Source organism: Trichosurus vulpecula, chromosome 8 (assembly GCF_011100635.1).
Source record: "Trichosurus vulpecula isolate mTriVul1 chromosome 8, mTriVul1.pri, whole genome shotgun sequence".
NCBI lineage: Eukaryota > Metazoa > Chordata > Mammalia > Diprotodontia > Phalangeridae > Trichosurus > Trichosurus vulpecula.
The window spans coordinates 8,572,282-8,597,093 of record NC_050580.1 but is presented as its reverse complement, the minus strand read 5'-3'; the positions used below and the strand labels follow the sequence as shown (position 1 = coordinate 8,597,093).

The 24,812-nt window shown below is 44.6% G+C and overlaps 1 protein-coding gene across 2 annotated transcripts in view; it reads left to right on the top strand.

Moving 5' to 3' along the window:
- Positions 1-24,812, top strand: part of DOCK1 (dedicator of cytokinesis 1) — a 604,993-nt gene that overhangs the window by 504,250 nt on the left and 75,931 nt on the right. For both annotated transcript variants that reach the window (XM_036734505.1, XM_036734504.1), the window contains exons 34-37: positions 12,245-12,330; positions 12,517-12,673; positions 17,134-17,174; positions 18,770-18,860. In XM_036734505.1, coding sequence (XP_036590400.1) covers positions 12,245-12,330; positions 12,517-12,673; positions 17,134-17,174; positions 18,770-18,860 — 375 coding nt within the window. The remainder of the gene's footprint in view (positions 1-12,244; positions 12,331-12,516; positions 12,674-17,133; positions 17,175-18,769; positions 18,861-24,812) is intronic.

The window sequence follows — 24,812 nt, the reverse complement described above, 5'->3', positions numbered from 1 at the left end:
CCAATTAACACCAAAATAGATACCCTAAAAGTCAAACGAGTGATTAACAGAATTTAAATTAACAATGCATTAAATTTCATTCAATTTGAAATTTCTTCCCATTCGAGATCTATGATCCTACTGCAAACTGTTCTAATTCAGGTCAATAAATAATTATTAGATATCTTCTGTGTACAAGGCATATGTTGGATAATAAGAAAGGAGAGGCATTGCCTATATTCTGCTATCAAGAAGCTTAAGCTCTAATTGAGGTGCACAAGAGGAGAATAAGTCTGACTCTCCTAAGCCAATGTTTGCACCTTTCTTTCCATTTTATAAGAAAACAAAATAAAGCACCCCCCTTCATGCCATTTGTGTTGGTAGGAGCAACCCCCAAAATTTCCTTTACACGCCATCACAACACAGGTAATTTCTTCTTATGTGCTATGATCAAAACATAGCCATGCTCTGCGGGACTTCATTTCTTTTTTGTCGTGACACATGTCAACCCAGAGAGGTTTTTGCCTGTTATATAATAGCTTGGCTTAGCCCTGTAAAATGCACAAGCAATAAATATGACTTTCACATGGCTGGGGAAGATAATTTTAAATCGAATTTTCTCCCAGATTTAGTTTAGTTAGGGAGAGGACACCTGAACTGTTTAAAATCCCACAGAACAGTACAGAATTAATGATTGGCTGTTGAACCATAGTTGTCTAACCCAGGAAACTGAGATTTAACACACCAGCCCTTAGCTGAAAGTGCCATGTCATTTTCATTCGTCTGAAGTGTGCAGCATGCCAAGATGTGGTAATAGAACCTTGTGGTGGTGAGGACCAAGGCCTTCCGAATGGTTCCTTCATCTCTTAAGGGCCTAATGGATTTTCACCTTGGAAACAGACTCAGGACCAGTTCTTTTCCAGTCTGTTTAGCTTACAACTGTCCTAAGAGAATCTCAGGTAGAAATGACAGGCTTTGTTTTCCATGCCTTCCAAAGGCGATCCAGACTCTCCTGTGCAGGGCTGGTGGAGTACATTCTCTGGGCATCCTAGGCCCAATGTTTTCAAGCTATCTTCTCTCTGAGGATCGGTCTTAGTCTGCTGGGTGTGGGACCGTCATCCCTGGGAGGCTGACCACCAAGTGAAACATTTCTTTTTAGGGGGCAGAGGGGACAGAATTTATGTTTTTGCTTCTGTACCTTTGTTTTTAATTTTAATGTCATTTAACATTATTAACTAATATATTATTACTTATTGGTCACTTATCATTTATTAATTTTCATCTAGCAAGCATTGATTTTCTTTCTATCCTTATCTTGGGGTGTGGGTGCTGTCCCCCACCTACCCCTGCTGCCTTGGAGAAAAACAAAACAAAGAACCTGAAACCGAGATACTTAGTCAAATTCAAATGTAAATGGGTTGTATCTGCCCAAGATGTTGAGTGTGGCATTTCTTCAGGTACCAGGGGTCATAGCACCTCCTTTCTAGGTGACACAGCAGGGGAGGGGCAATGTGATCCTTCCTAACAGTGTTACCTGGCATGATGAAATCACAAGTCATAGATACACTGAAGAGTCTCTGTCCTTCAAAGCCCACCTGCTGGTCACTGGCCTTTCATAAGCAGTCTTAAAGTGTGTTGGCCTCCATATGGCTTTGCCTGATAACGATCTATTACCACTGCCTTCGCTTTCTAGCGTAGAAGCCTTCACCCTGAATGGCAGTCTGCTGTTTAACTAAGCTGCCAGAAATCCAATTATCTAACTTTATTTCGTCCACCAACAAGGTTTTAGATTGTCTTGACCTTTGCAGTCAACTTTCAAACCTATGGGAAAGAGGGTTAGAGTTCAGATTTCCTTTGCCTATACTTTACTTTTTTTCTTAAACATATGCCTAGTTTTCTCCATTGGATGCTATGCTGTCTCCCTGTTTCTATTTGGGTATCAATATAATACTAAAATTGGAATGAATGTCAGTGACCACCTAGTCCAACCTATACTTGAAGAAGGGGTCCCTCTCCAAAGGACCTGACACGTCGTTTGGTCCTTCCTCCAGTGAGGGGAACCCCACTACCTCTGGAAGCTACCCCTTCCACTTTGGGATGCCTCTATTCATTAGGAAATTCTTCCTTACCTCAAGTCTCCGTTTACATCTCTATAACATTCATCCCTTGTGACTAGTTTGGTGCTTTGGGGTCAAACATCCATAGGGAGTGTCTCTCCTCTTCTATTTGATCATCTTTTAAATATGTGAAAGTGATAGTAATAATAATTAACATTTATGTCCACTTGAAGACTTGCGAAGTATTTTACACATTAACTCATCTGATTCTCACAACAACCCTGTGAAGTAGAAGCAATTATTATCACCACCATTTTACAGATTAGGAAACTGAGGCAGACAGGTTAAGTGACTTACCTAGGGTCATATGGCTAAGTTGGTGTCCAAAGTTGGATTTGAACTCAGGTCTTCCTGAATCCAACCACAGAAGTCTATCCACTGTGCTGCCACTTACCTGCTTGATATAATAGGTGGCTCTTCTAGGCCTGGCCAGCTTCTCATCCCCGGTCTTCTCCAGGCTATTTGGAAGTTGCTAATCCTAAGCTTATCACTCATTCATTATGCTGGGGTATCTCCATGGGTCAGTCAGCACCAGCCCCCAGTGGCCAGCAGTGTCACACCTTGCTCGGGGTACCTTCAATGGCCAGCACGGGCCAGAGAGTTGACAGGACCCTGGCTTCCTTCCGTATTGGAACGCTTGTATTCAATCCGACTTCTGACAACAACTTGCTCGTGGCTATGGCTCTAAAAGCACGTTTGAGAGATCTCGAGGAAGGGCTTCATGATTGGGACGTCTCTTGTCTGATGTTCCCCCTCACTAAGCTCCAGAGAGTCATCAGCAGGTGGGCCTCAGCAACCGGCAAAACCACCTATGAAAAGAGGTTGCGCTGAGCAAGTATGAGACAAGAACCCACACAGGCAGAATGATTGAAGCCCTCTTGCCACGTTCATGTGGGCAGAGGCATAAAAGGAACATGGGTAGGGAACGTTGGTACGGCCAGCCTATCCAGTAGAAGGGCTGGAGGAGAGACAGAGAGGACCGAAGGGGAAGCAGTGGATCAGACAGTCAAGCGCTGATTGAAGGTGTGGTGGCCAGTCAGGTCATTGACATAGGCCTGCTTATGTTTTTGATCACAGAATTGCTTTAGGGACTATGAGTGTAAGCTCCTTGAAGGCAGGAAACATTTAAGCCTATCTCTAGGGTTTGGCACAGTGCCTGGAAGATAGTAAGTGCCCAATAGTTGCTTGTTTGACTTTTGAATAAATGAGCCACCTGTGGATTAGGGTTGGACATAGGGATGGATTGCTCTTCAGAGGGAGGACCCACTTTAAGTCTTGAGAAGAGAGGGAATCAGGAGAAGTTAAAAGTTGCCCTTCCAGATTAATGTATCTGGTAGCAGTATGATGGAAAAGGGAGGAACCAGAGGTGGCAAGACCCTCACCTCAACAATGGGAGGAATACTCAAGTAGTCCATACGAGAAGTAATGAGTTCCTGACCGAGGGCAGGCGTGATAGGAATAGAGAGAGGAGCTAGATGGGAGATCTACTGAGGCTTTGACAGGTCTCATACTAAATTTCCCAAATGTCTGTGACTCCTTGCTTTGCTGTCTTGTGGATGGATAAGCCTCTCATAAAGGAGCATGGCCTGAGAGTCTTTAAAAAAAATTGCTTCATTTTTCTCAAGAAGAAAATAAAGCAATAAAGGAAAGAATATTACTGCAAATAGCCAGATGGGCTACATGCCATTATAAAAACTGGAATGGAAAAAGGCTACCTAGCAAAAATAATATTTTCAATCAGGGATCCATTTTTGGTGTTCCTTAGGAGGGTCAGTAAAGTGCTTCATGACCTTGAGAAATTCCGATCGAGCAGTATTAGAACATGCGTGATCTTGATGCTGGCAGCTTCTCCAGGTTCCAGAATGAATAACCCATTCCTCCACTACAAGTCTGGTAACTCATAGCACGGTTTAATTAAAAAAACAATTAAATGTGCCCCGTTGATGTTGGCAGACTATGTGCTCACTACATTTGTTGGAAAAGCCTGGAGATTTTATGCTGCTTAATGAATGGGAGTCAGCTTCTATGCCTCCATTATCTCTCATCTTATTTGTTTTTAATTCATTGCTCTTTTTGATGCTTGGCTTCATTTTAAAAGAATGCTTAATATTATGCTTGACCTTGGGCTTGCTACTGTCTGGAGTTTAACCCTTACACTAACAAGAACATATGTCTCCTCTAGAAGAGCTTTCAAGAGATCTTCCGCCCCCTGGCTATGAGTGGGACCCTGTCCCCAGATGATCCTGGGCTCATGAAGAGGGACTTTTGTTCAAGTCCTCCAAAGCAGGAGAAGCCACAAGCTCCCCACTCCCACTGCAGTTTCTTTCTTCAGCTTTCCAAAATACACTCTCTCTACACACTTCTTGCCTTATGTCAACTTCAAATATTTGCAGCCACATTTAAAACCACTTCTCTCTGTCTTTTCTCTCTCCTAGTCAAGATGGAGACCTTTATTCATAGCCATGTCCCCAGGATTTAGCTCCTAATTCCTTTAGAATCACCTGCCCACGTCACAGGGCTGTTGTCAGACAATAACCCTCCCCCAAACAAAACAAAACAAAATGCTGAAGTACCAACAAAATGTGGGCTGTTATCATTATTTTTATTGATTCAGTCATTTCTCAGTCGTGTCCGACTCCTCATGACCTCGTTTGGGGTTTTCTTGGCAGAGATGCTGGAGTGGTTTGCCATCTCCTTCTCCAGCTCATTCTACAGAGGAGGAACCTGAGGCCAGCAGGGTTAAGGACCTTGCCCAGGGTCACACGACTGATAAGTGTCTGAGGCTTCATTTGAACTCAGGAAGATGAGTCTAGATAGATATTTTAATCTATTTCACTAATGTCTTTTGTTTTTTCCATTACCTTCCTTTATGAGTATATCCCTCCCTCCCTCACCTACTCAGTGAGCTATCTCTTGTGACAAAAATTAAAAAGGAAAGAGAAAAAAATGTATTTCTTAAAACCAACAATGTCCCACACCCATAGTCCCTCACCTCTGCAAAGAAGGGTACATTTTTCTCCATTTATTTTTGGGGGAGGTCAAGGTGGATCATAATTATAATGTTTCACTTCCTTTTTCTTTCTTTTTTGCATTTGTTTGGTCATTTTGTTTCCTGGTTTTCATGGTTCTGCTCCCTTCCCTCTGGGTCTGGTTATGTCTTCCTGTGCTTCTCTGCAGTCTTCATACTGACAGCTTTTTACAGCCCAGAAATATTTCATTCTATTTATGTTTAACCATGGGTTTAGCCACTTCCCCATAAGATAGGCTTCTAGAAATATTTTGGTGTGTATGGGACCTTTTTGTCTTTGTCCTCTAAGAGCAATATTCCCAATGGAGGGATCTCTGGCTCATCGTTTTTAGGATTATTCAAAATATGAACTGTTGTTTTTACTATAAATTATCGTGATTTTGCTGTACTTTTAAAAAGGCAGCAGAGGCTCCTGAGTTCAGTGTTCTGAGTCATCACTGGGTTTTTTTTGAGCCAAACCAACCTTCCACTCTAGCAGATTCCTAGTGTGGCATGGAGACGATGTTGGCAGGGCCCAGAACCTCGTTGGTTTGAACATGTTAATTCTAAAAATCATTTTAGGGACATGATCCAGAATCCTCCATGTATGTCATGAGCTGCCGACCTGATGGAGGGCAGCTAGCCCAAAGGTATCTGTTCTTCAGTCAGAGTGCCAATGGTTAATTGAGTGTGTAATTACATTTACAGAGAGGGCAGGCAGAAGAAATGGTATTTGTGTAAAAGTTAGTTTATATGAAGCATGAAGATTAAAGAGCTAGCATATATATGTGTGTATATGTATATATAATGTATGTATGTGTGTATAATGTAGCTAGTGCTTTAAAGATTGCACAGCATTTTACAAATAGCATCTCATTTGATAATGTTATTAGATAAATAAAAACCAGATAGGAGATGAAGAGGGAACCAGTACCGTTCAGCTCTGACACAGCATGGGGTCGAGCCCAAGGCACAGGCATCACATACACTTGTCTGCACCGAGGCAAGGAGTTAATCCTGGAGTTGCTTTGGGGGTCTTGTCTCCACAGGCAGGTGAATAAAAAAGACAAAAGTAACAAAAGTTGGACTGGGTTAGACCAAGAGCATTTGCTTTCTCTCAAGGAAGGATCTGAGGAAGAAGCTTTACATCCCAAACAGGGAAATAACCAAAAGCAAGACACTAAAGGATGAATTTCCCCAGCAAGGAAAAGGCAGAGGAGGGAGAACAATAGGAGTCAGATGGCCAGTGTGTATCCTTTCGTCCATTCAAATCATGCGTTCCCCAAGCCCGTCTTAAGGAAGTCCTGTGCACAGAGCCTTGTGGCAGCCACCGAGGAGACCCAAGGTTTCCCCAAGGCAAGGCCCTCTTCCTCCTAGAGCTGACAGTCTGGCAAGCTCAGATCTGTAATGTGCAGTGATATGTTCATGGGACAGATATAAACAAAGTGCTAATGAGGTCTATGGAGGAGGGGCCAATAAAGGGAAACTTCCTCTTGTCCTCCTGTATTGACGACGCTGACAATAATTTTATACATCCTGAAAAGCAGTAGAAGACTGACTTGCCATGGCTTTGGCCTGCTTACTCTGTACTGGAGCCTTGGCCTATCTTTTTAAGGATGTAATGATTCAAGTGAACAGCGCAGCAGCAGCGGCAGTGGTGGTAGTAGTAGTAGTAGTAGTAGTAGTAGTAGTAGTAGTAGTAGTAGTAGTAGTATTAGTAGTAGTAGTAATAATAGAGCTGTGTGTTGGTAAGCAAAACGGGCTCTTAGCACATAGTTCAACAAGTGCCCTTGAAGAGTTTGGCTTTTGTTTGCTTTGAGTAATTCAGTGTATTTCATTGAGCCTTACTAGGTTCTAAGCCCCAGGCTCTAACCCCTATTAGGTGTGGAACCTATGTGGGTGTGGATTGGTGACTGGGGTGAGGCCCCAGGTGGGGCTAACTCAGGGGAGGACCTAGTTTTACACATGAGTTTGAGTGATAGGTTTGGGACATGAGAGGCTCTTAGACCACGTGGGTTTAAGTCACCTCTTTGTGATGATTTTAGGTCACATGGGTGAGTCGCATGTGTGACTCACCCCTGCTGCTGAAAAAGATATAAAACCAGGGCTTGGCCTTCTCTTCTTTGGAGCTCTTACCCACAGCCATGGTGGCAGGCGTGACTCTGGGCCAGCCCTTGTTCTGAGCTCCCGGGCTGAACCTAGATGTTGGTAACTATGAATCTGTATTTGGTCTGTCTGTTGATGTTTGTAATTTGTTTATAATTGGCTCTGAAGTTCAGTGTGCTGGTCTCTTCCCCTGAGCTAAGCGAATGATATTTGTATGCTGAACTGAAGCAAGCTTGTCAAACCCCTTCATGTAGCTTTCCTTATTAAACAGATCAAAAGAACCTGTGCTTTTGCAGCATGCTGGCAGCATTCTTGTTGTTGGACTCGGGTTGGTCTTACACCCCACAACAGCTGCTAGCCGGATTGTTGAAACAAGCTGTGATGTAAGAATGATCCCTAATATTTTAAGCTTTTTTTTTTTTAAATCCAGGCCTGCAATTTCATTGGTATAGGGAATTTCTCATATGGAAATCTCCTCCCCAGAAGCCTAGGAATCAGATTCTTAAAGTGGAAGGGTCTCTAGTCCATTTCTGCCATTTCACAGATAAGGAAACAGCCCCTGAGAAATAAGCAGACTTGCCCAAGGTCACCTGGGTAGAAAGTAACATGGCTGGGATTCTCACTAGGAGCCTCCATTGCTGCAGACTGCCCCTTAGGGTCCTCCGAACACTTCGGTTTAAGACTCACACAAAAACCTGCAGTTTCAATGCCATGCCTAAGATTGGATTCCCTACCACCTTGAATGGTCCCAACCTCTATGGTCCTTATTAGATACTTTCATGAGTTGCTTTGACCTCACCCCCACTCCTCCCAAAAAAGTCACCTGATCACCATGCTCTTGCTGATGAGCCCCACTGCCCTCAGTGCAACTGGTCCTCAGGTAGCAAACCTGCTTTTTTCCACTCGAGGCTCTACCCAAGGCTTATCCCACCGGGAGGAACTCATCATATTCTGGGAACTGCCAACATCATCGCCATGCCACGCCAGGCATCTGTTAGAATGGGGCATCGGTTTGGTTCAGAGAAAAAGAAATGATGATTTAGAATATTAAACACTGGAGCCTCTGCTGCCTTTTAGAAAAAGATACAGCAAAACCATGTCAGTTTATAGTAAAGATTTGGAGGCCCACCTCAAATGCTCCAGTAGTATACAATTAAAAAAAAAACAAGCAAACTATATGCCCCGATGTACCATCTTAATTTATTTTAACAGGGTAGCTTGATTCGAATTATGGAAGTAGTTTGTAGCACATTGGTAAATCGGTTCTGGTATTTTTTTTAAGCAATAATAGCCATCATAATGAAGACTCTACAATCGGAGTCCTCACCACAGATCTCTGATATCAAATCCTCATTGGAAAAAAAAAAATTGCCCAGGTGTTGATAAAGATTACTCAGCTTAGAGGTCGGTAAAACTAGAATGAGCCAGGTTCTTTTCTATTTAAATCAACATTCACCCACAGTTTTGGAAAATGTTGGGCTGTCAGTCAGAATTTGGTAAGGAGGATCAGCTGGTTATTGCTAGGATTTGTGATGACCAGGTTTAAATGGGAGCAGATTAAAGATCTTATTTCCCAAAATGATGTTCTCGGAATGAGAATGTCCTTTGATTACCTCATGACAAAGGATTCAATTTCTGTATGTTGGGAATAAACACCTGCTGTCAGTCCAGGTTATCTTAGCTGAACACAGTAGTGAATGATGACTGTTACCCACCACCTCAGTTAGACTTTCCCTGAAGTCCAGATCTGCCATGTCACTCTTCTCACTCCATAAACTCCTTTGGCTCCCACTGCCTCCAAGGGCAAACATAAGGTCCTCTATTTGGCATGTTAAACTAGGATTGTGCTCCTGGTGGGCAGAGATTGGGGGTTTCCCTTTCTAGCACAGTGCCTGGCAATAATAATAATAAGCACATAATAAATGCTTAATAAATGTTGACTGCCTGACCAATGAAATGCTTTCTTAGAAATCTTACTTTGAGCATCAGTACAAACAACTGAAGTTGCTTCGTCGCCATTAACATCTAAATCAGTCAGTTTCACTGCACAGTAGCATGCCTGCTTTTGACTCCCCACCAAGATTCTTTGTACCTTCGTTCTAATTCACTCCTCCTCATGGGATGGTAGTTGTAGACAGCTTATTCTGGTTCTGCGGTTTTCATTTCTCATTTTTCATAAAGTCTTTTCCTGATTGCCTTATCTGTGTCCATCCTACTTGTTGGTCTCAATCACACACTAATATTTCATTACATTAATGTGCTCCAAATTATCTGCCATTCTCCTACTGTTAGATTTGTGTGTTGCTTCCATTTTTTCCACAATTATTATAATGCTATCACAATCTTTAAATAGTGCTCTCTCTCTCCCTCCCTCTCCCTCTCCCTCTGTCTCTCTCTCCTTCTCTCTCCCTCTCTCTCTCTCTCTCTCTCCTTCTCTCTCCCTCCCTCTCCCTTCCTCTCTCTGTCCCTCTCTCTCCCCCTCTCTCTCTCTCCTTCTCTCTCCCTCGCTCTCCCTCCCTCTCTCTGTCCCTCTCTGTCTCTCTCTCTCTCTCTCTGTCTCTCTCTCTCTCTCTCTCTCTCCCTCCCTCCCTCCCTCCCTCTCCCTCTCTCTCTCTCCTTCTCTCTCCCTCCCTCTCTCCTTCTCTCTCCCTCCCTCTCTCCTTCTCTCTCCCTCCCTCTCTCCTTCTCTCTCCCTCCCTCTCTCTCTCTCTCTCTCTCTCTCTCTCTCTCTTTAAATAACATTTTCAGGGTCTATTCCCAGCAGTCAAATTATTGGGTCAAAGGTTATATTATCTGTGTAACTTTTGCTGTGGGCTGCCAAATTACTCTAAAATAATTCTACAAGTTTGAAAATCTTCCAGCAATAAATGCAGGTACATGATTTACCACAATCCTACCAGCATTGAGTTCATGTATTTATTGTAAAACATTATGTTGGCACTTACTGTTGTGCTTCATGAATGAATGAATGAAAACATGTGTTAAGCATTTATTCTGTGCCGGGCACTGGCTTCTCTCAAGAATATGACATTTGACCATCAAGAGACAACATAGAGGGAAATGGTGGCCAGGTAAGAGCATTTTGGTCTAGGAAGTGATGAGATTGCTGAGTGGAGACAGGAGGTGGTGCTTTGACTCCTCCTCCACAGCAATGGCAAGACTTGTTTGAAATCCATTGTCCCCAGAGCCACAGGTGGAAGGGAGCAGGGGGAGCGATGGTGACAAGACAGACCGGGCGGGTACCAGCCTAGAGCGTGAAGCGTAGTGCAGTCTAAAACTAACCAGAGTAGGCAATGTGCCTTTGGGCACGAGCACTCAGCAGCCAGCACAGCTCAGCCCCAAGGTTAGTTCCATGGACCAGAACCATCCTGTAGGTGAAATGACCTTAAAATTCAGTCCTTTGTCAGTAGTCAGCTCCTTTGTTTAGGCTCCAAGGAAGGCCGGCCTCATGGTGAAGTCTTTATTTTGATCCCATTAGAGTCACGTCCTGATTACACTAGATGTTCTTAGAACTGTAACTAGGACAGGGCAATGAGGACTTTGTCCCAAGGGGCTGAAGTAGAGAGGATGTAGGAGGGACTTGTACTGTTGTAGGAAGCAGAAAGAAATGGTGGATTGGGTGAGGAGCTACCATCCGAAGGCCATGACTGCACTCCACAGTGGTGTGCTGACCCTACACCAAAGCCCTCTACATCTGTTATGTGACTGTTCCCACTCCCTGACCTAGGCTTAGGTAGCCATAGTTCACATGTTACCATCATATCTTAGAGCTGAAGGAAATGCCTGCTGCTGCCTCCCTCCTCCCCTTCCTACCAGATCCCAAGAGTGAGGTATTTGAGTGAGATTCATCAGCTCAGCTATGGTCTCACAGAAGTGCTCAGAAGAGATCACCTCATCCCTGGCATGTACCCAGGCAGAGCCAGGGGCCCTGCTGCCTACCCATCGACTTGTCATGAAACAGAAGCCAAGGAGTCTCCTACTCTAGAGGCTTCTAGGTGGCACAGTGGGGAGCATATGCGTTCTGGAGTCAGGAAGCCCTCTAGTCAAATCCAGCCTGTGTGACCCTAGCCAAGTCATTTAACTATTACCTGCCTCAATTTCCTCAAAATGGGGATACTAAAAGCACCTACCTTCCAGAGTTGTGATGATAATACAAGATATTTGTGAAAGTACTTTGTGAACCTCAAAATGCTATTATTATTATTAAGTCCAGGATTTGCATGAGAGTCACTCACAGCTAAGTGAGATGCCAGTGCTTTTCCACCCTCCGTAAGCTGCTTCCAGGCTGGACCCCCCACAGCAGCCTCCACAGTGACAGCCTCTGTTGTCCTGGTGTCTCTGCAAGGGTCTCCCCCACCTCCCCCAAGTACAGAATCCCAGTTCCCTCTCTGCTCTGGAGGCTTACACCTCAAGGTCCAAGGTCTCTCCCTTTGTTCTCCTTTCTCCTCCTCACCCCAAGAGCCAGAGCTTCTTGTTACAGTTCTGGGCTCCTCTGCTTTCGTTCAGAGGTTTCCTTCTAACTCTGTGGCTAATTAGGAGGAGATTTAAGTGTAGTTACTCTGGTGAAGGATGAATCATTCTTGTTTACTCCAAGAAGCCTGCTTGAATCATTGTCTTCTGGCCTTGTACAGACAGACTCAACCCAGTGCTAGAAAATCTTGCTCCTGACACAAGTCGTGTGACCTGGGACCAATCACTTTCCTTCTCTGAATTCCAGTCTTTGTTATAATGGGGATAATAATTAGATACACCCAAGCATGAAGCTCTGAGACATTAAGTAACTGGCTTGTAAGAAATCCAGCTTGGAGAGGTTGTTCTGAATCCCAAGCCAGATAACGTAAATCGGTCCATTTGTGAGCTTGAGATCCGTCCAGTACAGTTATTATGATTATTAGATTGCCATTTGTCATTGTTATTAACACAACGATCCAAGATGGCGGCCGAGAAGCAGCTGCCGGGGACCTGCCGCCAGTCCCCGGCCTCGAGTGCAGCACTCACCAGGCCGATTATTGACGCTCCCTCTGTTTAATTATAGTTTGAGAATGAGATCATCACCAAGCTGGATCACGAAGTGGAAGGTGGCCGAGGAGACGAACAGTACAAAGTGTTATTTGATAAAATGTAAGTGTTGATTAACAACGGGATTTGTATCAGAGGAGAGATGGGGAGATGGTAATTAGGCGACGATGAACTTTGTCACCCAGAAATAATTAAAATGTGTTAATAATGTAAAATATTTAAAATTACACCTCGCCTGAGCTTCCTTTCCTGAGTGCGATTACCAAAGTGTGTGTAATTTTTTTTCAGCCTTCTGGAACACTGCAGGAAACACAAATACCTCGCCAAATCGGGAGAAACGTTTGTCAAACTTGTGGTGCGGCTGATGGAGAGACTCCTGGACTACCGGACCATCATGCATGATGAAAACAAGGAGAATCGAATGAGCTGCACCGTCAACGTGCTGGTGAGTCCAAAGTTCACCAAGATGGACTTTTCTGCTGCCTGCCAAGACTGAGCTCAGCCTGGGGGCTGCACCCGGCCCCTGGCTTCTCCATGATGGGATGCTGCAGCCTTAGAGGCCTCTGTACTTTGTGCAGCCTCAAGGCGTCATCCCCCTTGGGGTTCTCCCGGTGCCTGGTCACAGCCCGGACTTGTCGGCTTGAGAAAGGTTCTTCAGCGTCTTTCGACCTCCCTCAGAAGGGCATGACCAACATCCTTTCACTGAGCAAACCCCATTGTCTGATCCTTAAACTAGTCTTCACTGACTTCTAACTTTTATTCCCGTAATTTGTCAGAACAGGAAGCTGTGTGCAAGCACCGTGCTAGGTGCTGAGAATAGAAACACAAGGCAAAAAGAAAGACTGTGTGAGCACTGGTCGGAAGTGAAGGTTCCTTCTTTCCCTTGAAACATTCTCTGTGTTTGATTTCTTTGGTTGTCAGCTGCAAGGGAGGAAGCTTCTTTTTACTTGGCTCTGCCACACGAGTTATAGGATGTGGATGTGGAAAATGCTGCAAACATTGGGTGTCTTGCCTCCTCTCTCTCAGCCCCTCACCTCCTCTCATTAATAGCCTTGCCTTCCTTCATTCCAAAAAGAGGCCAGGTTGGGAATGATGGTACTTGGTGGCACTCAGTGTTGGGTATTTCCAATGAAGACCATGATCAGTACATTCCACCCGTACCAGAGAAGCCTGGATTGTTCCTTGCTTACAAGATGATTCCTAAATAGTCTACGATGTGCACCTGAAGCCCTTAGAGCATTAAGTGCTTCCCTGTGATCTCATTTGAGGCTAACAGTGGCCCTGGGAGGCTGGACAAAGATGAGCATTCCCACTATACAGATGAGGATGTTGAGGTTCAGAGAGGTTACCAGTGGTCTACTAATCAACAGGTCTAATGGCAAGTTTTTGTCCCTCCACCCTTTTTTAACTTCCTGCAATATTGAACAGTGGTGACCCTCTTCACCCCAGTCTCCTGACTCCCCTCTGGTTTCAGCAATACTGTTGATTTTTTTCCTCTTATACCTACTGCTCAGTCTCTTCTGCCTTTCCTGACTCCCCGATGTCAGTGTCCCTCAAGCTTTAGCCTTGTCCCCCTTTCCTTCAATCTCCTCTAACTTTTATTCCCATAGCTTCAATTACCACTTCTAGGTGGACGACTTTTACAGCTCCATCTTTATTTAACCCGGGCGTCTCTGATCTCCAGGCCTGTATCGCCAGCTGCCTATGGGACGTCTCCATGTGGAAGTCCTACCAGCTCAGCATCTCCAAAAGCCTGCTTCTCCTTCTGATTCACCATTTCTGTCCATGGCACTCCCCCTCACCCATCATCAAGTCCATGACTGTGGTGCTATCTGTAGTTCTTCCTTTTCCCACGCCTCTCATGGCCAATGGGCTATCAAATCCTGGTGATTGCACATGTGTAGCATCTCTCTGTCTGAGGGGCTATCATAAGAAAAAGAGAGACTAATTAGCAGTGTTCTGCTTGGCCCCAGAGGTCAGAACTTAAAGCAGTTGGGGGGGGGGGCACGGGACGGAAGAGGGAGATGGTGATGGAGAGACACAAGTTTGATGTTGGGAAAAAATGTCACAACATTGAGATCTATCCCAAAGAGAAATGAGTGGATTAGGAGGTAGTGACTTTACCATCACAAGAAAAGCTGTGCAATCACTTTTGGGGACCTATAGCGGAATAGATTCTCATTCAGATAAGATTTGGATTAAATGGTTGCTAAGGACCCTTCCAACACTGAGACTCTATTAAGTATCGGGGAATTGAAGTGAAATCTGGTGATCCCTGCTTGGATGATTGAAATAACATCCCAGCAGGTCTGGTATATTCCACTGTCCCCCTAACCCCTAACATCCCAGCAGGTCTGGTCCATTCCACCGCCCCCCTCACCCCTAACATCCCAGCAGGTCTGGTCCACTCCACTGTCCCCCTCACCCCTAACATACCAGCAGGTCTGGTCCATTCCACCGTCCCCCTCACCCCTAACATGCCAGCAGATCTGGTCCATTCCACTCAACCCAACCAAATTTTTATGCCACTAAAATACTACTATTCTCTACCCCACACTCCAGTAAGACTGGCCTGGTTGGCCAGACAGTAATCATTTGTAAAACTCTTACTTACTTACACAGCCAGGCACTGTGCTGATCTCAGGATACAATACAGGCCAAAAGGAAGACTGCCCTCAATGAGCTTATATTCTAACAAGGAAAGATAACACAAGCTGAAAAGTGGAGGGTTGATTGGGGAAGAAGGGAGATTCTCTGTGGGATATGGTGGTGACATCTGGACAATCAGAAGTTCAGGCAGGATGGAATGAAGCCTAGCCAGCCTGGGCCCTTCTCCAAAATGGATTCTTCAGAGGGAGCCCAAGCAATGGAATGGTGGAGGGATATTCTGGTGAGAGAAAGGCCCAAGCTCTGAAAGAAATTCTAGGATGAGAAGCCTTCTGAGTCATGGTGGCAATAGCCCAGAGGGACTCTGCTTTGTCCTCTAGACCAGAGGTGTCAAACTCTGGCCCACATGTGCCAGCAAAACTCCCAAGAGGTGAACCAGATTAAAATGTCATTGGGAAATACCTAACAAAAAATAAAAATATGATACAACACAGATAACGTCAATTTGTGGTTTTCTAAGTCAGTATGCTGCTGGCAAGAATCCCTTTCTTTTGGAATTTGACACCTTGGCTCTAGATATTCCCTCTGTGTCTTTGCTCAGGGTCCTACACTCCTGAAATGTTCCTTCTCTTCCTCTTTCCCTGTCATCTCATCTAGATCTTAACTCTACTGCCACTAACTCTTCTGCCTGGAAGCCTTCCCTGATCTCACTCACCCTCTCCCACCGTGATCTCCAGTTGTTGATGTCCTCTGCTCATCCAGATATCACACAGCCTTTTGTTTTCTTTCTATTAAGTCAGACAGTTAGAAGTGCAATCAGAGTGACCCTAGTTAGAATCTTGATTCTGTTCCTCACTACCCTTGTGGCCTTACCCCCTGCTCTCCTGCTGAATATTAAAAGAGAGCACATGGGGGGGGGGGGGCACAGAAGATCCCAGGGTCTTTGGTAGCCTTTGAGGTACTTCCCAGTTCTTAATATGGAATCTTAGGATCCTAGGCCTTCATTTCTTCATCTTTAAAATGAGAAAGTTGGAATAAATTCCTTTAGTTCTAAATCGTACAAAACTCTAAATTATTAAGCCATCAGCCAGGTTTCTAAATTATTGAATGTGCCTGTTTAAAGGTGAAATGTTCTCTTCAGGGTTTTGGAGCCCAAAAGGAAGGCAAATGGGGTTAGCTCCATACACATCAGGAGATTGTCACCCTATGTGTTATGCCCAGATATGCCTCGATCGATCAATCAATCAATTAATTAATAATTAAGCACTTACTGTGTACCAGGAATGACTCTAAGGTCTGTAGATACAAAGAAAGGTAGAACTAGTCACTGCCCTCAGGGAGCTCACAATCTAAGTGGGGGAGACCACACGAAAATAACTAGGTACAAAGGAGATATATGTGTGCATGTTATATATGTTATATATCTATATATAATATGTATCCCTATATCTCTCGATACATATACATATGTATGTGTGGAGAGGGGGAGGGGGGGAGAGAGAAAGAGAGAAGGGGAGGGGCAAGGGGGATAATGGGAAGAGAAAATGTTAGTTGTTGAGAAGCCTGGGAAAGCTTTCATTCAGAAAGTGAGGTTCTTGCTGAGCCTTGAAGAAAGCCAGGGTAGCTCAGAGGCAGAGAAGCTTTTCCTTCACAGACAGTTAGCTCTGTCCCAAAGAGGAATAGGCTGCTTCAAGGTCTAGTGGACTCATCTTATTGGCGGCCTTTAAGCCAAAGCTGGCTGAAAGAAGATTCCCTCCAGGTCTGGTCTTAATGGGGTGGTCTCAGAGATGCCTTTCCTGTTTTCATTTTCAGTGGAGTTCCTTCTGTATTCCTTGGCCGTGTATGTGTTATATCTGTCCAATAGATTGGGAGCTCCTTACAGACAGGAACTGTCTCATCTCCATCTCATTATCACCAGCATCCAGCCTGGTACCTTACAAATACCAAGGGCTCAATACATATTTTTGAACTTCAGCTGAGTTGAGCGGCATGAGGTTGGGCCGAGGGAGCTCTCTTGGATTTTGCCTTGCATGCTATTTTAATTGTAAGCCTGTAAGTTACCAACCCCTCCTCCCCCAACCCTTCACTTTAGTGTATAAAGTAGAAGAAATGCAAAGGTTCCAGCTGTAGGCAAAGATCTGCCTCAGAACTGGTTTCAAGTTCAGTCAACTGGGGGTCAAGGGCCATGTGGTCATACATTCTCTTTTGCGGTCAGGGCTTGTTAATATCATACGCATGTGACCTCCAGGGAAATCCTCTTTTCTAAAACATTGCTTTGTTTTCCACTTTACTTTTCAGAATTTCTACAAAGAGATCGAAAGAGAAGAAATGTACATAAGGTTTGTAAGCACCAGCTGTTCCTATACCTTGCTTACAATTGCTGGAGAGCTGATGTATGGATGGTGCACCAAGCAAATTGCTTTAGAAGCATCTGTTTGCATCAGGGCATTAAACCTGAGGCTTGATTCCTGGAAGTTTTCTGAATGTTAGGCCTGGCACGTGTGTGTCTGGCCGACCCACTTCTGGGCCCTTTGTATCTCTGCCATCTTGGAGGCAAAGAGTAGAAACGATGAGTGGGGTCTGGTAAGCACCAGCCCCAATGACAGGAAGTAAAGGCAAACATAAATAGCAGCACTGTTAGTAAGAGTAACTGGCGTAGCGCTGTCTGGTTGGTGAAGCACATTATGTATGTTAGCACTCACTACGTAGGGTCAACGTGACAACATGGAAGGGACGCTGAACTTGGTGTCAGGAAGGCTGGGGTTCAAATTCCCCCTTAGACGCTACCTAGTTGCAGGATCCCAAACAAATCCTTTCCCTATTCTTTGCCTCGTCTTTCTCATCCGTAAAAGGAGGAGATGGGAGTCTATGGGCAGTAAGTTCTCTCCACGTTCTAAACGTGTCATTCTGTAATCCTCTGAACCCCACAACAACCCTGTGTAGATGGTTATTATTTCCACCTGACAGATAGAAACCCCAGACAGGGAAAGGTTATGTGACTTGTCCAGATTAAGCCAGAGCATGTCAGAGGTGAGATGTAAACCCACGTCTTACTGATGCTAAATCTAGTCCTCATGAAACTTTGGATCCCATAATTCCCATAATTCTTCAGAGCATTGATCCTTTTCAACTGTGCATTAAGAAGAAAAAAAAATCATGAAGAGTGTTCCAAACTTTAGTTTTCCTGGAAACATTTCATTGTTTTTTTTTTTTTCTTATTCCATATTTCTTTACATCCAGTCAAATTCACTTCAGGAGATGCGTTTTCCATATGAATTGTCAATCATGAGTGTCTGAAGGAGAGCTAAGTGGGTCTCTTTCTGCAGCAACTTAAGCTGCTCCATGGAAGAGCTTCCCCTGCCGCTACCGCAGCCTTCCAGCCAGGCCCCGTAGTCTTGGGAGAACCTGGCAGTGCTGCCACTGAAGATTTTTCATTTTCATTGATTTTCAACTCTGGAGTCAACAGAAAATTAAGAAATCACTTGAAAATGGAACTTGCATTGTGTCAGCCTGATTCAATTACATGAGGAAATTGTCTGGAAAAGGTGGGAATGAAGGAGAAACCCATCATTTTTCAACGAGGTCTCTGGAGAACATTCTACTGTTATGTCTTAGTTTCATTCACTTGTTCGCTTGACCTCATCTTCCCCCCCCCCAAAAAAAAAAAAAAGAAAAAACAAACCACCACCAGCCTGACATCATCAGGCAGAGTCACCACAAGCCAGTGGTGAAATGAATTTGTGAGAGGTCAGAGCATTCTCCTCTGTCACCGGGTCTGGTTTTTCTCTGCCCCTTCTGTGACTGAGACTTTGCTTGGCATGAGGACAGAGAGACAGGTGCATCGCATGATGTGGAAGGCTTAGCATACACTGGGGGCCACTACACCAATTATTGGGTGACATTTCCAGACTCCGATGCTCTCTTTTCTTCCCAGGTACTTATACAAGCTCTGTGACCTACACAAAGAATGTGACAACTACACTGAGGCAGCCTATACCCTGCTGCTGCATGCCAAGCTGCTCAAGGTAGGCGTCTGGGGCCCAGGGCCCGGAGGCGGGGGTCCCCACCATGGGCTGGAGGCTGTGTCATCTTCGGGCTGCTTTCCTTTTTCCTATCAGCCATTCCTAAAGGTCTGATGGGCATTGACTCAGAGGATTGACATATTAGAGCTGGAAGGACCCTCATAAACCTTCTTTTATGGAGAAGGAAACAGGCAGAGAGGGAAAAAGACTTAGTCAGGGTCACACAGGGAAGGAGGAAGTGGCAGAACTTAGCTTCAAATCCATGTCTTCGGACACTGAATCTAGGACTCTTTCTACCTGCTAGTGGCCTGATCCATTAAAAGGGGATTTACTGTCTTTATGTTTACATAATGGCCCCCAGAGGCTCCATTTTATAAAAAATGCGCTGGGTTAAAGGAAACGCTTTTCTTCCACCTCTTAGTCCAATCGTCCAAGTGCAGATCAAGCTGGCTGGGCATTCTGCCATTCACAGCTGTCCACATTGGGCCATTTCACCATGATCCCTCCTCATTCCAGTACTCAGGGAGCTCACGGATGGTGGGACAGAACATCACTAGCCACGACTCTGATGTGTAATGCCTCACATGATGAGGGAAAGTCGGGAACTTCTTGAGCTAAAAGCATCCCCTTCCAGATGGCGCCTTCTTGGTGCATGTGAATGAGGGCTCACTCTGGAGTCAGAGCACTTGGCTCCAACCCTACCTGTGATGCCCGCCTGTTTGACCTTGGGCAAGTCACTTGGCTTCCTTGGTCCTCACATTTGTCCTTTATAAGATAAGAAGGTGAAAAATTTTAGCATTTTTACCTTTACCATACCTCCCATGGGTCTCACCATCACCCACACAGCTTTCACCCTGGTCCAGACCCTCACCTGGACTATGGCAGGTTAGGGCCCCTGCCTCAGGTCTCTCCCACCCAGCAGCCAAAGTGCTGGTGTGGCCATGCCAAACCCACTGCCTGGACTGACCCCTCCCCAACCGCCTCTCTCTGCCCTTCCTCCCTTGGTGTGCTCCCATGGCTTCTTCTTACCTCTAGGATCACATGTATGATCATGGCCTGGTCTCCCCCTACCCTTCTGGCCTTTCTTTAGCGGGTTCTACAATTCTGATTTCCCACCACCTATACACCTTCCAACCTCTCCATCATGCCTTCCTTCTCCAGGAAACTCATCATCAGGAAATCTCATGCCACAAGATTGAACTCAGCCGGGGCCTCACATGTCCTCAGGGCCCTCTGCCCCTTAATTGGACCTTCTGCCTATCCTCCAGACAAGGCCATGGCCTATTAAAGAGGGCCTGGGCAGTCTTCCCAACTCTCACCAGCGACATTGCTTTGGGACTTCTTTGGGCGTCTCCATCATGCCCCAAACTGGGTACCTTCTTTCCCTCCTTCTACCCTCTTTCTCCAGCTTCCTTTTGTGAGTTGTCTCCTCCCATTAGATGAGAAGCTCCTTCAAGACAGGCACTGTATTTCTTTTTCTTGCATTTGTCTCTCCAGCATTTAGTACAGTGCCATAGCAGGCACACAGCAAATGTTTATGAACTATTGACTACCCTCTATCCATTCTAGCATTCTTCATATTCCTCAGGCACAGCATTCCATCTCCATCTCCTCCACCTTTGGCACATAGTAAGCACCTAATCAGTGCTGCTATTGGCTGATAGACTAAACATCTAGATGGTCTCTTCTTGCTCAAGTCCATGATCCTCACTGGTGTTTGCAACGTTCCCCTGTCTGTAGTGTCTAGTTAATAATAAACATAGTTACAATGATAAAAGCAACAACGAATGTGCCAAAGCTAACAAAATTAGAAACAAATATCACCTATTATGTACAAGGCTTTCATCCAGTCAGCTCCAAGTCACACTGTAACAACCAGTTCCAGCAGCATAAATACCAGGCAGTCATAAAACATGACCCTGTCCCTAAGCCTGAATTATAAGAAATGCAAGAAGCTATCAAGGAAGAATTAAACTATGAAGAGGGAAAAGAAAGACCCTGAGACCACAGAAAACTTTCTGCAAATTCCAAATGTTATACGTGATAGCAAAGCGAGCCACCAAAGCAGCAACTCAGGCTCCGATGATTTTGCAAAGCACATGGATGTATTTCGACATGATTTTCAAACAGCCCTTTTTGGGCTGGAAGGCTTGAGTCCAACAGTCGACCACTTAGACCAAAGAAGCATTGGACAAATGTTGTTGCCATGCTGATTCGATTATAGAAGTGGACGCGTTTCCGATGGAAATTTGGACCAAGTCATTGGCACTCAACATTACTAAAGGATCATCCTTAATGATCCATGTAGATTATGAAAAGACAATGTCAGAGATGCCGTAATGTGTCACTTCAGGCTGTAAAAGTTTAGCTCCTGGTGACTAGCCAGCATGATGTGACCTGGTACCCACAGTCCTATATCAGAAGCTCTCTGTCTACCATGGACCGACAGATGACAAACGTGGCCTCAAATTATCCTAGACAGGATAGTAAAACACCCTACTTCCCCTCCATTATCACAGACCAAACTGTTTCTTACAAGTGCCACAACATAACATGAATTTGTAAAAACTTAAGAAAAAAATTTTAAATAGATACCATTATCCCAAAACTCATCATCTCCAAAGTACAGGAAACAAACAAACAAAAAAAAGTCTTTCAAGGTATAAAGACTGGACTGAGGACATTAAACTCACACTGGAACAGGATAACATAAATCATTCCCATTTTTTGTCTGCTAATTAGAGTTGTACCAAGGATGCTTTCAGTGAGGATGTTCATCTACTGAGGGTGAGCTGACATCCTTAATGGTTTATTCAATTACATAAAGCTTTTATTTTGTCCACCTGTACAGTATTGTATAAAACATTGACCATCAAGGAGTAGCATAGGATAGCATCTTGCCCTGAGATCATTTCTACTGGAATCCCATCACCAAAAGAGAAAAACCAGTTGATGATAATAGCAATAATAAATGATTTTGTGGAGGAGACAGGCACACTGAGGCTGGAATTCCGAGGAGCCCCCTTTGAATCAGAGGGCATGGGTCCAACTAGCAGAGCAGCTATACCCAAACAGAGCAATTTCACAAAAGCTAGTGTCTACTCTCACCACCACTACAAGTAAATGCATTCACCCACAGCATTGGATGGAAAGATTGAAAACTTTTCAGGTCTTGCACACAGCCCCAGGAAGTACATGCAGCAGTCATTGATTCAATAAGAATGATAGGAGGGAAAGAGGGGCTTCCAAGGGTTGCCTGGAAGGAGAGTATCACACACTGTCATGGCAGAAGCCGCTTGAGAGAGTTCTTGGAGATCTGGGGAAAGGCATGAGAAGTTTACTGGTTCCACTTGAAAGCAGTTTTGCCCAATTAAAGATATCAAAAAGAAACACGTGAAAAAGAAGTTCAAAACAAAAGCATATTAGAAATTCTAACCACCCTTAATCAGTGATGGAAGGTAAAAGTCAAAGGGTTAATGTGATACAAGGAATCAAAGCAAGCAGCACGAAGAACAAGATAAATAATTCAATACCAATCAAAATGTTTACTGTAGAGACTTGAGAAGCAAGAAGAAAATGGAACATTCTGGTCCTCTAGGTGGCCACAAGAAGTTCAAAACAAGGGAAATGCAAGTTGTATCATATGAGAACCAGAAAGTTTGCACCCCATTAATACACTGAACAGCAGAAAGATCTCCAAGCATATGCAGAAGCACAGGATCTGATTTGAAGGGACCACAAAGGCCATCTTGTCTAGTCCACACATGAGTAAGGTCATCTGTTTGGTCATCTAGCATTTGCTGAAAGACCTCCAATGGGAAGGAACCCCCCTTCCTTCCAAACACCTCATTCCACATCGGTAGGATGTACTTCCTTAGATGAAACATAAAGCTGCCTCTCTGTCATTTCCACTCATTACTCCTAGTTCTGCTGTCTGGAGCCAAGGAGAACAAATCTTTGCCCTTTTCCACATGACAGCCCTTCAGCTCTTTGAAGTTAACCATCATCTGACTCTCTCCGGGTCTTTTCTCCAGGCCGAGTAATCCCCAGTTTCTTCTCATCTGGCATATAAAGAAACCTGACCTTAGACTGAATTAGTTGTCATCCTCTAGACCACCTCTTCCATGGGGGTATTCTTCCTGAAATGGAATTGCTAGGAATCGTGCCATTTTCCGTATGTGGACTAACTAGATCAGGGTCCAGAGGAGATGTTGTCTCTCGAGTCGGGGAATAAGAGTGTGTCTCCCTGTGATCACACCCTTCTGACTTCTCTCACTATTGCTGCATATTGAACTTGTGGTCTACAAAAACCACCAGATCATTTTTCAGATAAATTGTTATCTAGCCACTCTTCCCACCGCACCCTCTATATCTTATACTTGTGAAATTGATTTTTTTAGGCAAGTATAAGATTTCTCTTTGTTATTATTCAATCTTATCTTATTGGATTCTGCCTAGTACTGTATCCTATTGAACTGTCATGGGATCTTGTCATCTATGTGTAGGCTAGGAACTCCAACCTTTGTGTCACCTGCAGACTTAATAGGCACGTTATCTTTCTCTTTAGGCCATTGATTCTTAAAAGTTAAACAAGAAAGGGCTAAGCCCAGATCCTTGGGGCACTCCTTTGGAGACTTTCCTATAAATGCATGTTGAGTCATTGATTGGGGCTTGGGCTAAAAAGGAGTCAGACTCTGCCTTGACTTCTACTTAACTCTCCAGTGTTTAGCACAGTGCCTAGCACACAGTAAGTGCTTAATAAATACTTACTGATTGAGTGATTATATGTATCAAATATTTTGAGACTAGAGACCTCTTTGTTAGCATGACATCATTTCTAATATGGATATCTGTCTCCTTAATGACCAAGAAGAGATTTCCCAGGTTTCTTTCCATTTTCCCCTTTGGGACTACAAAGATCTGTAACAAGCATTTCCCACCTCACCAACAGATAACTTGAGGCACATTTCATGGCACCCCTTTCACGTGCCCCGATGGATTCTCTCATGGCACCCCTTTCACATGCCCCGATGGATTCTCTGTTTTCTTTGCTCATCAGCACCTTGGTCCCTGCTGCCAAATAGTACTCTTCGTGCTGCCAAAGGCTGCCTTGCATTTGGTATGCCACTATCTGCTATGGCTTATGAGCAACCGAGCGTGAGTAAGCTAGTGAGCCTCGGTGTGGAATGCTGCCTGTGATGCTGCTGAGGCAGCCACTCTCCCCATTAAAGACTGTTACCCCTCAGAGCACACAGACTCATGATGAAGATGGGAAGGCAAATTGTTTAGAAGGAAAATAAATAAAATCACATTATGAGAAGTTGTCCTCCTTGCTAGCCCTCTCAGGGAAAAAGTCTTGATGGGTTTGGATATCTTACGTGTAAGCTGAGACCAGAACAAAATCAACTTTAGGCACAGGCTAGACCCCCTCTGTGTGTGTGGGAGGGGGAGGGGTACAGAAGTGGGAGAGTCTGAAGGAGAACTTTCCTTCACAACAGCTTATGGCTGACCATCATCATCACCATCACCATCATCACCACCACCATCATCATCATCATCGTCATCACTGTCATATCCAAGACTTTGGACTGGAGGGATCTCAGAGGACATCTGATCCCACTCCATTTTACTCATGGGCAGATTGAGGCCCAGAAAGGCTAAGAGATGGTCCCCCAGGTGATTAATGAGAGAACAAGATTCCCACCCCAGCACTCTGACATTAAATCCGGTGGCCCTCTCTTTGAATCATTGCCCTGCAAGGATGGAGGAGCCAGCCACACAATAATATGAAGAGCAAAGAGAGTTCGATTGGAATCTAGTTTCCACCCACCCCTTCCTTCTCACAGTAATGACATGGAAATGCAGAGTCCCACAAAGGAGCATAATTTATGAAGATAAAGATTTCAGGAGTTGCATCTGACATCAGCAGTCACCCTGAGAATGCAGGTGGCCTTA